At 40.9% G+C, this 15,288-nt stretch overlaps 1 protein-coding gene and 1 pseudogene across 1 annotated transcript; both read right to left on the minus strand.

Annotated features, from left to right (window-relative positions):
- Positions 1–312: 312 nt before the first annotated feature.
- Positions 313–1,261, minus strand: LOC149122158 (olfactory receptor 6C4-like; annotated as a pseudogene).
- Positions 1,262–7,199: 5,938 nt separating this feature from the next.
- Positions 7,200–8,132, minus strand: LOC100345016 (olfactory receptor 2AP1-like). Its single transcript, XM_008269844.5, has one exon. The coding sequence runs from the start codon at positions 8,130–8,132 to the stop codon at positions 7,200–7,202; it is 933 nt and encodes a 310-aa protein (XP_008268066.5).
- Between the last annotated feature and the right edge of the window lie 7,156 nt (positions 8,133–15,288).

Raw genomic sequence — 15,288 nt, forward strand, 5'->3', positions numbered from 1 at the left:
ACAGCAAACAGAATGGATTATTAGGTCAGTTAACTGCTATTCTAACATAAAGAATTAAACATGAACAGGGGCTGGCGCTGTGGCTCAGCAGGTTAATGCCCTAGCCTGGGACACCAGCATCCCATATGGGCGATGGTTCAAGACCCGGCTTCTCTACCTCACAAATGAATAAAATAAAATATTTAAAAAGGAAAAAAACATGAACAAAGTAACACATTCACAAGTTGTAAGGTATATAGAAGATTGTGTACATTGAAGAGGGACTAGAATCAATCAAGGAGAAGCTGCACCCTCCACTGAGGAGCTGTGGTTCTACTTCCCCCTGCACAGGGCACCCCTGAGAGCCTGGTGCACCTGCTTGTTGCGCAGGGTGTAGATGACAGGGTTCAGCACTGGGGTCAGCACCGTGTTCACCAGAGCAGCCTGTCTGTTGAAGTCCACCCTGCTCGTCTGCTTTGGCTTCACATAGATGAAAAGACAGCTGCCGTACATGAGAGAGAGGATGATGAGGTGAGACGAGCAGGTGGAGAAAGCTTTCTGTCGCTCCTTGGCTGACGGGAGCCTCACGATGGTGACTACGATGTGGCTGTACACGATGACGGTTACAAGGAGGGATATAAAAATAACCAAAAAAAGCAACATCAAAGAACAGCATTTCAACACACCTGGTATCAGAACAGGAGAGCTTAGCCAAGGGCCCAAAGTCACAGAAGAAGTGGGGGATGACATTGGTGCCACAGAAGGACAACTGGGAAAGATGGACAACTGGAGCCACTGCTAAGACAAATCCCAAAGTGAAGCAGGCAGAGACCAGGAGGGAGCACACCCTGGGGCTCATGATGCTGGAGTAACGCAGAGGTCTGCAAATGGCCAGGTAACGATCCAGAGAGAGCACTGCCATAAGGAAGAAAGCTGTTGACCCCAGAAAAAGAAAGAAAAAGGCTTGTGTGAAGCAGGCAGCAAAGGAAATGGCTTGCTTCCCTGACAGGAAAATGGTCAACAGTTTAGGAATAACTGTGGATATGCAGCAGGTTTCCACAAAGGAGAAAGTGCTGAGGAAGAAGTACATGGGTGCGTGGAGGCGATGGTCAGCCCAGGTGATGGTGATGATGAGCGTGTTTCCCATGATGGAGGCCAGGTATGCCAGCAGGTGCACCAGGAACAAGATGTTCCCCAGGTGCTGGACAGCAGGGAAGCCCTCCAGGATGAACTCCTGGACTGCAGTCCTATTCCTTGAATACCACTTCATCAGCTTCTTCATTCCTTCGTCAGCCCTCTCTGAGCTGTTTAAAGTCTCACAACAGAAGAAGAGAGAATCTTATTTCATCAAACATACAATAGCCAGGGCAGTCACACTTGCTTATTTTTAAAGTGAGGATATTTTTTAATTTTTTTGTTTATATAAGGAGAACAAATTTCATGCATTTCATATATACTGATTTAAGAATATAATGATACTTCCCACTAAAAACTGAAGTAGGCACTCCAGGATGGGAAGCAGGCATTCAAACCAACATGCTCACCCCTAATACTGAGAGCACTATATTTTTCACATGGCTTTTTCCCATTGCTAAATGAAAATCAGTAATTTTATCTATGAATGCAATATATGTAGCCATCAACATGGATAAATGAGAACTGTGCTTAGAGCTTCCATTGTTCCTATGAATGGTAGAGAGGTTAGGCTGAGGCACAGCTGGGAAGCCTCCAAGTATAAGGCCAGTATCCTATGTCAGGGTGTCGGTTCTATTTCTGGCAACTCTGTTTCCAGCACAGTTTCATGATAATGCTGGGGAAGCCATGGATAATGGCCCAAGTGATGGGGAACACTGCCAGAAATGTGGGAGAGCTGAAAAGTGTTCCTGACCTCTGGTTTCATCCTAACCAGGCCCTGACTCTGTGGGCATTTGGGGTGTGAATGAGCAGATGGATGCTCTCTCTCTCTCTCTCTTTTACTCTCTCTATGTATGTGTGTGTGTGTGTGTTTGCCTCTGTTTAGGGGGTACCATGTCTCCCTTTATCTCTGATGTTCTGCTTTTCTAATGAATATTTTTAAAAATAAAAAGGTGTAATATTTATAGTATTGGTTATTTTCCTATATATTACATTGACAAGCTGAAAAAAAGATCTTTAATAATGTTATCTGATCATACTATATTGCTGATAAGAAAACACTCAGATTCTATAGCCACAAAATGAATATTGCAAATGGAAAATTTAACTTATAAAAAAATCTTATGGCCATGGAGTCTGTAGTCCCACAAAAATACTCCTTCATCATTTCTTAGGGCTTATTTCCAGGATTTCAGGACATAATAGCATTGGAGGAAAAACTTTCTGTGGCCCCACGGGAACTCCTTGAAGTGAAGTAGGTTGGATCAGGCACAAAGAAGCACTGGCTAGAATGTTGGAGACTCAGCCCAGCCCCTTTTGATCCTATGCTGACATCAGTCAGGAAGAGAGCTGAGTTTCCATTCGTCCCATGCTAAGTGGTCATCCAGGGAGAATCTTGCTGTTCCTATGCCCCTGGTCCATATGATTAAGAACTACCTACCAAGAAACAGAAAGAACAATGGATGATGTCACTCCAACAATTATTTTCCAATTCATTCTCTCTCCTACTGTCTACCCATGTCGAATAAATATTCTCCTTTTTCCGTTAAATCCTCAGATTTCTTTTGGGTGACATTTTTTTTTTTCACATTGGTCAACTAGTGTTCCTGTCAGATCCCTACCTAGCTCTCCGATTTACCCAACATCAATAACCCCATTCCTTATACTGTGACAGATATGCATGAAGCAGACTAGATTCTGCTTCCATTTACAACAAATGAATGATGTGATGGCCCAGTCACACCAAGGCCACCTACTCACCCACATGCAGCTCCCAGTCACCAGTGCTCAATCTACGGTTCTTCACTCTTCCGGAAAATCAAAATGTTGGGCTAAGCAGTTGGAAATGTAAGAAAAGAAACACTTTCTCCTGAGATGTCTAATCTGTCCCAGAGAAAAGTTCAACGTGTGTATCATTCCTGATAGTCATCCATCTTCAAGGAGTCCAGAGCTTTCCAGAGGTGAAGTCAAAATGGAACACAGCCTTTCTCAGTGCTCTGGAAATTGGGTGTGAGTCCACTCGCTCTTCCAAAGTGCTTCCACAGCCTCCTGCAGCCCCAACTGCTCCTACTCCTGAACCATCTGGTTCCAGCAAAAGACCTGACTTCCTGGAAAAATACTCCAGCATTCAAGGAGACAAGAAACAGGCTCCCCACTTAACCTGGTGCATTGGGCATAGATCATGTCCCCTCAAAAAGGCATTGCATGGTGCTACATTTCCCACTCCTTCACCTCTACACACTGGGGAGGATACTCACACCACGGAGAGCAGAAACAAAGATGATATCAATTTGTCCCGTCATATGACTGGCAATGGACTGCCTCTTGACACCAAGCTGGGGCCACCAGGACCAGGAGGAAGCAGACATCATTAGGAGAAAATGGGACAAAGTCACCTAAAGACCAGTGTCCCTCTAGAATCCCTGGTGGCTGCTAATTGGGCACTGATAGAAACAGGAAATATTTACATTGTTCTTATTCTTTCACTAGGTTTGCAAATATAATAAATGACATGTACTCATAGATGTCTGAATTGTCTTGCATGAAAATACTGTAAAGTAGAACACCTATAATGGCCCCTGGGCTTATAAAGTTTAAAATTGCATTATGTTACTAAGATGGCATGGATAGTTCAGATAGGGAACTTAGAATGTCTCCTGGCAATGATGAGTTTGAGTTCCCTCAAACTCTGCCAGAGCAGTGCAAATTCAGATAAGACACAAGGTATAAAGAAACAAGAATCTCATAACCTAATATCCAAAATGTTCACATTTCACTGAAAAATCACTTGTTAAACCAAGAACTAACTAAATCTCAATAGGACTTGAACAGGCATTCAATAGATACCAAGTTGTAAACCACGAACTCTAAGGTGGATCTTGCCAGGGAGACAGTGGTAACAGCTCAGGGATGGCTGTGGGGGCTGCTGTGAGGTCTAATCTCTCTGTAGGGGAGTTTCTGACCTCTGGGTTCCTACTATATCCTCAGGTCACTCTTGTATCAGGTATAGCCATGGCCTCTCTAGCAAATTTGAACACACCAAGGAAGAAAGAAGTCAACATTTACAAGTCTCAATAATTCTTCCACATTTGAAGCTCAAAAATGTTTACTACTGAAAAGCATTCAAGACATATTGAGGCACATCCTTCCATACACATATCGGTGACCATTTTTGTCATGAAAGGGTTTTGAATTTTGTCAAGTTATTTTTCTGTACCTAAAGATATGATCACATGTTTTTTGTTAATGTTGTACATCATTATGTATTGTTTTGTGTATGCTTTATTACCTTAGAATCACAGGATAAAACCTCTTGATTATGGTGATCAATCCTTTTAATGTGCTGATGCATTTAGTTTACTAATATCTTGTACTACATCCACCAGGGATATTGACCTATAATTTCTTTTCTTGCATTGTCCTTACCCGCTTTGGTTCAAGCTAATGCTGGAGTTATACAATGAGTTCCAAATTATTATCTCATCTTTGATTTCTTGGGAAAAATTTGAAGGGAAGCCTGTAAGTTGCTCTTTACACTCACATGTTTGGTACAATTGACCATGTGGTCACATTTTACTTTGTCAAGAGGTCTCAAAGACAGCTTCATCTACTTACTAGTTATTGATTCATTCATGTTTTGATTTTTTCTTCTTGATTCAGTCAGAGTAGCTTATAAGTTATACATTTCTAGAAAAGTGTCCACTTATTCTGGATTATCCATTGTCAGAAAATAATTGTTCACAAGAATCTATGGGCAAGTGCCGTGGCTCACTAGGCTAATCCTCCACCTGTGGCACCGGTACTCTGGGTTCTAGTCCTGGTTGGGGCGCCGGTTCTGATCTGGGTGCTTCTCTTCCAGTCCAGCTCTCTGCTGTGGCCTGGGAAGGCAGTGGAGGATGGCCTGGGTCCTTGGTCCCTGTATCTGTATGTGAGACCAGGAGGAAGCACCTGGCTCCTGGCTTCAGATAGGTGCAGCACGATGGCTGTAGCTGCCATTTGGGGGTGAACCAAAGGAAGGAAGACCTGTCTCTGTCTCTGTCTCTCTCTCTCACTGTCTAACTCTACCTGTCAAAAAAAAAAGAATCTATGATAATAATTAGGTTTGGTGGGCATTAATAGTGTTCTTTCTTCTTTTATTTCTGATTAATTTATTTGTATCTTCTCTGCTTTTAGTCTATCAAAAATTTTCTTGTTTTTATCATTTTATAACATACTTCTTAGATTGTTCATATATTCTGTTCTTTTTCTCACTTCCCATTTGTTTTTGCTCTGATATTTGTCATTTCATTTATTTGAATAATTTTGATCTTTCTTAAATAATCTTTTTATAGTTCCTTTAGGAACAATGTGTTACTTATTTGGGATCCTTCTTCTATTTTGGTAAAAAATGTATCACGATTATCTTTCTATGTTTACTTGTTGAACAGGATGGCCAGTAATACATTAACCCTGTGATTATTAAGTAAACTGAAATGATATCACTGCAAAAATTAAAGGAAAAGAAGAAAGGAAGGAAGCAGTGGGCAATGAGGGAGAGAGTGGAGTATGGTTATCTTCTTAGACTTTTATCTATGAAATACATGAAATCTGTTCTCTTAACATTAATAAAAATTTAAACATAAACATGTAGCACTCTAAACTGCTTCTTAGACTGTTTTAAAAGCTACTACTTAGCCCACTGCACCACAATGCTATCCTAGTCCCCTCTACAACTGTGAATTTTTATTTATTTATTTTACTTGAGAGAGAGAGAGAGAGAGAGAGAGAGAGAGAGAGAGATTATCCAATCACAAGTTCACCCCTCAAATTGATAAGGTCCTAACAATTTTGCATGGTTAGTTGAGTCAAGTCTATGCTTTAAATTCTTCTGTCATTATGTGCCTAAAATCTTCACAGGGTAATCACTTGTTCTCCTCACAGCCACAGAACAATGCAGCCAAAACAAAACATAATCAATTTATCTTAACCAAGTATACCAAGCCAACTCCAGCCATAGGGTTTTATCCACAATCTATCATTTCTGATCAACATTTTGAATAACTAAGTTACTGTTCTAACATGAATCGTCCAATCAAAATACCCAATCATCTGCCCTATGCCTGTTATAACATTATGTCCCACGTCACACAACGTGTCAATAGCATCATTCACGTCAGTTGTAAAATAGACACCTAAAGCTGACCGCATCCTAACCTCCTGTTCTGCAATGAAGAGACTGGTCCATAAGCGCATGTGGAAAGAGTTACATCCACAATCAATTTCTTCCCATCTCTTATTAGAGCTCCCTTGAATTCTTTAAATTGACTGTAACAGAAAAATCCTTAACTTCCAGTTCCTTGTTCCAGAACTCATAGTGTGCCTCAGCTCCACATCCTACAATGCCAGGACTCCGAGTACTAAAATCAATCTGACAAATCCATGAAATCAACACTGACTTCCAAGCAGGGGCATTTATGTACTTGCATCGTAAGAAGGAATAAAAGTATAAGATGATTGTAACGCTATTTTAAGCAAACTATACAATTATATACATAATATTCCATTGATATGCAGAATGTTCAACACTGAAAACAATTGTATTGCGTCTCCTTGAATAGTTTCCTGATAGAATGCTAGACTCATGTACTTCTGTATGTGTGTGTGCTCTTCAGAATTCAGTATCATGTCCATGCGCATCCATCCTTGATCAATGATATTTTCCATACTTTGGAATTTTATTCTCCTTAAGATTATCACACATAGATCCTTGAAAAACAATATTCCAGCTTTCAGATTCCAGATGCAACAAATAGATTCATGTATTGGAGGCTCATCATTAAAATTTTTTGAGTCTTACTGATTTAAAGCTAATGAAAATAAAATAGATAATATTTTTACCCCAATATAAGACTCTTAGAGCTTTCAGAATGTACGAATACATCAGTTAAACCCTATTATAACATAATCAAACTTGAAAAAGTAATACACTTCTGAATTTCATAAACTGTAAGCACGTTTATAAATAACATATGTAAAGATCCTTTACACTGAGGGGAAACTGGATTCCATCAAGGAGAAGCTGCACCCTCCACTGAGGAGCTGTGGTTCTACTTCCCCCTGCACAGGGCACCCCTGAGAGCCTGGTGCACCTGCTTGTTGCGCAGGGTGTAGATGACAGGGTTCAGCACTGGGGACAGCACCGTATTCACCAGAGCAGCCTGTCTGTTGAAGTCCACCCTGCTTGTCTGCTTTGGCTTCACATAGATGAAAAGACAGCTTCCATATATCAGAGACAGGACGATGAGGTGAGATGAGCAGGTGGAGAAAGCTTTCTGTCGCTCCTTGGCTGATGGGAGCCTCACGATGGTGACTACAATGCTGCTGTACACAATGACGGTTACCAGGATGGGTATAAAAATAGACAAAAAAGCAACACTGAAGAACAACATTTCAACACACCTGGTATCAGAACAGGAGAGCTTAGCCAAGGGCCCAAAATCACAGAAGAAGTGGGGGATGACATTGGGGCCACAGAAGGACAACTGGGAAAGATGGACAACTGGAGCCACTGCTAAGACAAATCCCAAAGTGAAGCAGGCAGTGACCAGGAGGGAGCACACCCTGGGGCTCATGATGCTGGAGTAACGCAGAGGTCTGCAAATGGCCAGGTACCGATCCAGAGACAGCACTGCCATAAGGAAGAAAGCTGTTGACCCCAGAAAAAGAAAGAAAAAGGCTTGTGTGAAACAGGTAGCAAAGGAAATGGCTTGCCTCCCTGACAGGAAGATGGCCAGCAGTTTAGGAATCACCGTGGTTATGAAGCAGGATTCCACAAAGGAGAAAGTGCTGAGGAAGAAGTACATGGGTGTGTGGAGGTGATGGTCAGCCCAGGTGATGGTGATGATGAGCGTGTTTCCCATGATGGAGGCCAGGTATGCCAGCAGGTGCACCAGGAACAAGATGTTCCCCAGGTGCTGGACAGCAGGGAAGCCCTCCAGGATGAACTCCAGGACCACAGTTCTGTTCCCTGCATCCCACATCACCAGCTTCTCAATTCCTTCTTCAGCTCTCACTGAGCAATCTTGCCGCGTCAGAACTGCATACAGGAGAACATTTTTTCATTAATCATATGATGGCTTTGGAAGCTGGACTTATTTCAAGTGAAACTACCTTTTGTTTACTAAATTATTTACTTTTTTATTTTTATTTTTTAAAGTATTCCTCCCTCCCACACTTTTTTTTTTCAGGCAGAGTGGACAGTGAGAAACAGAGAGAAAGGTCTTCCTTTGCTGTTGGTTCACCCTCCAATGGCCGCTGCAGCTGGCACACCGCGCTAATCCAAAGGCAGGAGCCAGGTACTTCTCCTGGTCTCCCATGGGGTGCAGGGCCCAAGGACTTGGGCCATCCTCCACTGCACTCCCAGGCCACAGCAGAGAGCTGGCCTAGAAGAGGGGCAACCGGGACAGAATCCGGCGCCCCGACCGGGACTAGAACCTGGTGTGCCGGCGCCGCAAGGCGGAGGATTAGCCTAGTGAGTCGTGGCGCCGGCCTCTCCCACACTTCTATTCTCTCTTCTCTCTTTCTTTTTGAGATAACATATTTTAATTTACACAGCAGTCGAGAGCTTATGCACCACCAAATAAAGACTTCAACTAGTAATAAGCAAAGAGACTCTACTTCAGCAGGAAAAGAGAGAATGGCTATAAACAGTAGTCAAATGGAAAGATGAATAATTCACCCATATACAATAAATGTTAATTTAGTTACAGATCATTAAAACTTTAGTAGTATAACATTCTTAAACACTGGAATGACAAAATTATGAAACAAAGATTGACAGAACTATACTTATGTCAATACTGATACAAGCAGGTATGTTTTTCTTTCTTTTCTTTTTTTTTTTTTGATTTCTTTTTCCTTAATTTTGTCTTCCACATAGGAAGGAGAACATTTGATATTTGTTTTTCTGGGTCCGGGTTGTTTAACTCAACATGAAGTCCTCTAGTTGCATGCATTTTGCAGCAAATTGTAGAATTTCATTCTCTTTATAGCAGAATAATGCCCCACTATGTATATATATCACAACAGTGGGAGATTTTTTCCACTAATCACCCCCCTACCGAATTCTACAACAGCTGGAGGTGGGCAAGTTCAAGGTCCAGAGGTATGAACTCAATCCGTTCTTCCATGTGGATGACAAGGACACAATTACTTGAGCCATCAACTCCTGCCTCCTGTGGTGCACCTTAGCAGAGCGGTTTCATTTACAGTGTAGCCAGGACATGAAGCATGCACTCCAATATGGGAACCTGGCATTCCAACTAGCATCTTAACCATTCAACTAAATCCTCAACCTATAGTATTTTTTTAAGTCATTATTCTGGTAGAACTTTCATTTTTTAAAAGATTTATTTTTTTATATTTATTTATTTTAGAGGTAGTGTTACAGAGAGAGGGAGATACAGAGAGAGGTCTTCTGTCCACTCTTTCTCTCCCCCAATGGCCACAACGTCCAGAACTAGGTTGACGCAAAACCAGGAGCCAGGAGCTTCTTCCAGGTCTCCCACGTGGGTGCAGGGACTGGAGCACTTGGGCCATCTTCCACTGCTTCCCCAGGCCATATTGGAAAGCTGGAACAAAAGAGGAACATCCAGTACCCATACCATATGGGCTCCCATATGGGATATGAGCACCAAAGCCAAGACTTAGCCCACTGTTAAAAAATATTTTCATAGCTTTTGCCCATTGTTAAAGAAAATAAATTATTTTTCTATGAATATAATACAGATAGGCTAAAAACCTGGATGAAGTGGAACTGTGCTTGTAACTAGCACTTTTAATAAAGAATGATGTTAGAGCTAGCACTGTTGTACAACAGATAAACCTTCAGTTATATTACTGGCACCCCTTCAAATCCACCTTCCTACTAATGCCTAGGGAAGCGGCAAATGATAACCAGTGCCTGGGGAACTCAGCCACCCATGTGGGAGACCTGAATGGAGTTCTTGGCTCTCAGTTTCATCCTAATTAACCCTGGTTATTGAAGCTAATTTGGGAAAAAACAAGCAGATGAATGATCGATCTCTCTCTTTGTCTTAGTCTCTTTCTCTAAGTATACTGTGTGTATCTCTCTCTCTTCCAGCCTTTCAAATAAATACATAATCAGAATTAAGATATAATTTTTTAACTTTTATTTAATGAATATAAATTTCCAAAGTACGATTTATGGATTACAATGGCTTCCCCCACATACCGTCCCTCCCACCCACTACCCTCCCCTTTCCCACTCCCTCTCCCCTTCCATTCACATCAAGATTCCTTTTCAATTATTAAGATATAATTTTTAATAGCATTGATAATTTTTCTATATAGTCTATTGCAAAGCTGAAAAGAATTCCCTTCTCTTACCAATGTGTCTAATCATGCCACTTATTTCTGGTAAGAACAAATTGGGAAGACACATGAGGAATACTGCAAAATGAAAATTGTATCCTAAGAATATTATGGCCATGTAATTCTGTATTCCCACACACAAAAGAATCTCTCTTCATATCTCAGGATTAGTTTCAAAAGTTGAAGATGAAATATAGTGGAAGCTGATTGAAATGAGTTAGATTACAAAAGTCACAGACCTGCACTACCAAGAATGTTGGAAACTAAGCCCAGACTTTATTGACCTAAGACTGACATCAGTCAGTGAGGGAGATAGCTTTTCCCAAATCCCATGTCAGGTGATCATCTACGGAGATCCTTATCTTCCAATCTTCCCATTCCATATGCTCAAGGAAAGTGAGATAGAATGGCAATAGTGTGACTTGGCTTGACTGCAACAATCAATTTCTGATCCCTTGTCCCTCCTGCTGTCTACCTATCTAGATTCAATATTCTCTTTTACCTTTAAATCCACAGACTTCTCTTGGGAGAGTCTTTGTCACATTGGTCAACTCTCAGATCTCTGAACTAGCTCTCCAGTTTAGTCAAAGTCAACAGCCTCAATCCTTTTACTGTGTTAGATCTGCCCAAAGAGGAACATACTCTGCTTTAGTTTACATAAAGTAAATGATGAGTTGACCCAGTCACAGTAAGCCCACATACCCACATGTAGCCACGGGTCACCAAAGAACTGACTTTAACTCTTCACTCTTCTGCAAATCAAGATGCTGCACTAGGTAGTTGGAAATGTAAGAAAAGGAACACTTGAGCCTCAGATGTGCCCAATCTGTCCCAGAGAAAAAAAATCAACATGTGCATCCTGTCTGCTAATCATCCATCTTCAATGAATCCAGAGCTTTCATAACAAGGGAAACCGAAATGATAATTCAGTTGCAAACGTGTCAATGGGAAAGGAAAGGGGACACATCTGTTTCTGTCTTCCTGAAATTGGCTACGAGTCCACTGGCTCTCCCAAAAGATCTCATAGCCTCCTTGAAGGTCCCAGGTCTCACAGCTGCTTAAACTGCTCCTTCCTGAACCTACCAGCCCCAGCAAAGACCCTACTTCATGGGGGAAAAATATCAGCACAACAAGGACATAGAAATAGAGCCTCATTTACCCCAGTGCCTTCAACATAGACCATGTGTCTCTAAAGTGCGTTCCAGGACTCTTTTCCTGCGCACACTGTGGTGGATACCATGATGTTGAGAGCAGAAGTCAAAGTTACATGGACTTGTCCCATCCCTTGTTTTGCATTGGATTGTCTCTTGACACTAATCAGGAGCCACCAGGCCCATTGGAGGCAGGATCATTAAAGAAGTTCAAACAAAGACATCTAGAGACCAATTTCCCTCTAGAATCCCTGGTGGCTGTTAATTGGGCACTGTTGGAAATAGAGAAATGTTTCACAAGCATCACTGTATCCTCTGAATATGTTGGCAAATACAGTAATGTGGACTCCTTCTGTCTGAGTTATCCCTCATGAAAATATTTGGGGTAGAGTGCATGAAGTATGTTATATTACTAAGCTGGTGGTGGGTAGATCACATGGGAACACAGAACCCCTCCTGGCAACATGACATGGTATACCCCTAACTCTGCAACAGCAGTGCCAAGTCAGATAAAACACATTCTTCCATTCAATTATTGTTATAGCCATTGTTCCCACTAAACTAGGGTCTTTTCACTTTTTATTGTTAAACTTCTTATTCAGTGAAGTATTAAGCCTTTTTTTTAAAAAAGATTGTATTTATTTATTTGGGAGGCAGAGTTACAGGACAGTGAGAGGGAGAGACAGAGATAAATGCTCTCCATCTGCTGGTCCAAAGCCAGGAGCCAGGAGCTTGTAAGCCTTTTCACTGCAGTGTGGAGATGAAATGCAACAAAAACTAAGAAAAACACAGAGGGGTAGAGAGGGAGCAAGGAACGCAGGAGGAAGGGGCTATTTTTGTGCTCTTGGACTTGTATCTACAAGTCATACTGACCCATTAAAGCTGCAATTAAAACATAATAACCAAAATGAAAGTCCAGGTTTTATTAAAAATCACTTGTTATACAAAAACTAAGAAGTGTCAATTTGAATTTTAAAAGGCATTCAACAGATATCAGCATCAAGGTGAAGAGATTTGAATGACACAGCCAAGAGTTTAAAGCAGGCATCATGAAAATGCTTCAACCAGCATTACACACGTGTTTGCAATTAGTTTTTTTTTTGGAAATTTATATTTATTAAATAAAAGTTAAACAATTTTGTAATCTTCATCTTCCTTTTTATTTAGTCCTTTTTAAAAAAGATTTATTCATTTTACTTGAAAGTCAGAGTTACACACACAGAGAAGGAGAGAGAGAGAGAGAGAGAGAGAGAGCGAGCGAGCAGTCTTCCAACTGCTGGTTCACTCTCCATTTGGCCACAATGGGTGGAGCTGTGCCAATCCAAAGCCAGGAGCCAGCAGCTTCTTTTGGGTCTCCTATGCAGGTGCAGGAGCCCAAGGGCCTGGGCCATCCTCTACTGCTGGATAGTAAGTCTTACTTGCCTAAAAAGCTGGATAGTAATTTGAGTAGCCAGGACTTGAACTGGCACCCATGTGGGATGACGGCACTGCAAGCCACAGCTTTACTTGCTATGCCACAGCATCGGCCCCTTTATTCTTTTTTTATTATTATTATGAGGTTCTCAATTTCTTTTTTTTCTTTTTTTAACTTTTATTTAATGAATATAAATTTCCAAAGTACGGCTTATGGATTACAATGGCTCCCCCCCCATAACGTCCCTCCCACCCGCAACCCTCCTCTTTCCCACTCCCTCTCCCCTTCCATTCACATCAAGATTCATTTTCGATTCTCTTTATATACAGAAGATCAGTTTAGCATACATTAAGTAAAGATTTCAACAGTTTGCTCCCACACAGAAACATAAAGTGAAAAATAATAGATGATTTTTTTAAATGATGATGAAATCAGAGCAGACCTATTGTCATGTTTAATCCCAGTGAGAGTCAAGTTGGGAATTGATAATTTCTTCTTTTTTTTTTTTTACAGAATATCAGTTTAGTATGCATTAAGTAAAAATTTCAACAGTTTGCACCCCCATAGAAACACAAAGTGAAATATACTGTTTGAGTACTCGTTATAGCATTAAGTCTCAATGTACAGCACATTAAGGACAGAGATCCTACATGAGGAGTAAGTGCACAGTGACTCCTGTTGTTGACTTTACAAATTGACACTCCTGTTTATGGCATCAGTAATCTCCCTATGCACCAGTCATGAGTTTCCAAGGCTATGGAAGCCCCTTGAGTTCTCCGACTCTTATCTTGTTTAGACAAGGTCATAGTCAAAGTGGAGGTTCTCTCCTCCCTTCAGAGAAAGGTACCTCCTTCTTTGAAGACCTGTTCTTTCCACTGGGATCTCACTCACAGAGATCTTTCATTTAGGATTTAGGTGTTTTTTTTTTTTTTTCCAGAGTGTCTTGGCTTTCCGTGCCTGAAATACTCTCATGGGCTTTTCAGCCAGATCGTAATGCCTTTAGGGCTGATTCTGAGGCCAGAGTGCTGTTTAGGACATACGCCATTCTATGAGTCTGCTGAGTATCTCGCTTCCCATGTTGGATCACTCTCCCCTTTATTTATTCTATCGGTTGGTGTTAGCAGGTACTAGACGTGTTTACGTGCTCCCTTTGACTCTTAGTCCTTTCATTATGATCAACTGTGAACTGAAAAATAGAAAGTAAACAAAAATGGGTTAGGTTACGCCATGAAACTGGAGACACAAAGAAGTATCAAAGAAATATTTTGGAGCTGAAAATGCAGAAACTGAAGATTTAGGATTCAGTGATGAGCTCAACAGCAGAAGGATGGTACAGAGGAAAACATTAGTGAACTGTAATATAGGACAAAATTAATCACCAGCTCATCAGAAGAAAGTAGAGTGATACAAAGTGAGCAGAGCCTCGTGCATCCTTGAGACAGGGGAACAGATCACTTGTTTCTCTGGAGTCCTGTGTACAGCAGAAAGAGGGGACAGTGGTTGCCACATCTGGCAAGAAGCACACCCTATAGACTCAAGGAGAAAGAAGAATTCCAAATAGGGTAAACTCAGTAAATCCACATCCAGGAATAGTGTAGGCAAACTTCTGGTATTGAGAGACAAAGATAAAGATGGGAAAGCAAAAATAGAGAAATAGTATAGTACCCAGGAGGAAAAACAACTAAATGAGAGTGCATTTCTCATCAGAGCATAGGAAGAAATGACACAGTATCTTTCAAGTACTGTCCGTATCAGAACTCTAATTACCGTAGTAATAAAGAGAAAATAAAGTCATTTTCAGATGAAAGAAAACATTTATCACAACAGTATCCTTTCTCAAAGAAGGTTCAAGTGAAGCTCTCTGAACAGAAAGTAAATGATCTCTAGGGGAATTGATAAGAGTGCCACACTAGCAGATACACTGACAAGTGTTTCAGATGAATCAAACTGGGAGTCTAAAAGAAACAAGTTCATGACACTGCAAGGTGAAGGCAAGAAAAACAATACAGGAAACTGAAAAGCAGAAAACAGAAAACAAAAAAAATAGTTAAACCATAAACCTTCAAACTACATGATTACGTTATCTGTGAATGGGCTAGATATGCCAATTAAAAGAAGTTGAATAAATGGATTAAGAAATTTAGAACAACTATGTGATGTCTACAGAGCCATTGAATATAAAATAATTGCAACTTGAAAGTTATTGTCTGAAAAAATATCAAAATAGAAGTGTAGGAG

This window comes from Oryctolagus cuniculus, chromosome 15, assembly GCF_051225735.1.
Source record: "Oryctolagus cuniculus isolate XC-2025 breed Fujian yellow rabbit chromosome 15, ASM5122573v1, whole genome shotgun sequence".
NCBI lineage: Eukaryota > Metazoa > Chordata > Mammalia > Lagomorpha > Leporidae > Oryctolagus > Oryctolagus cuniculus.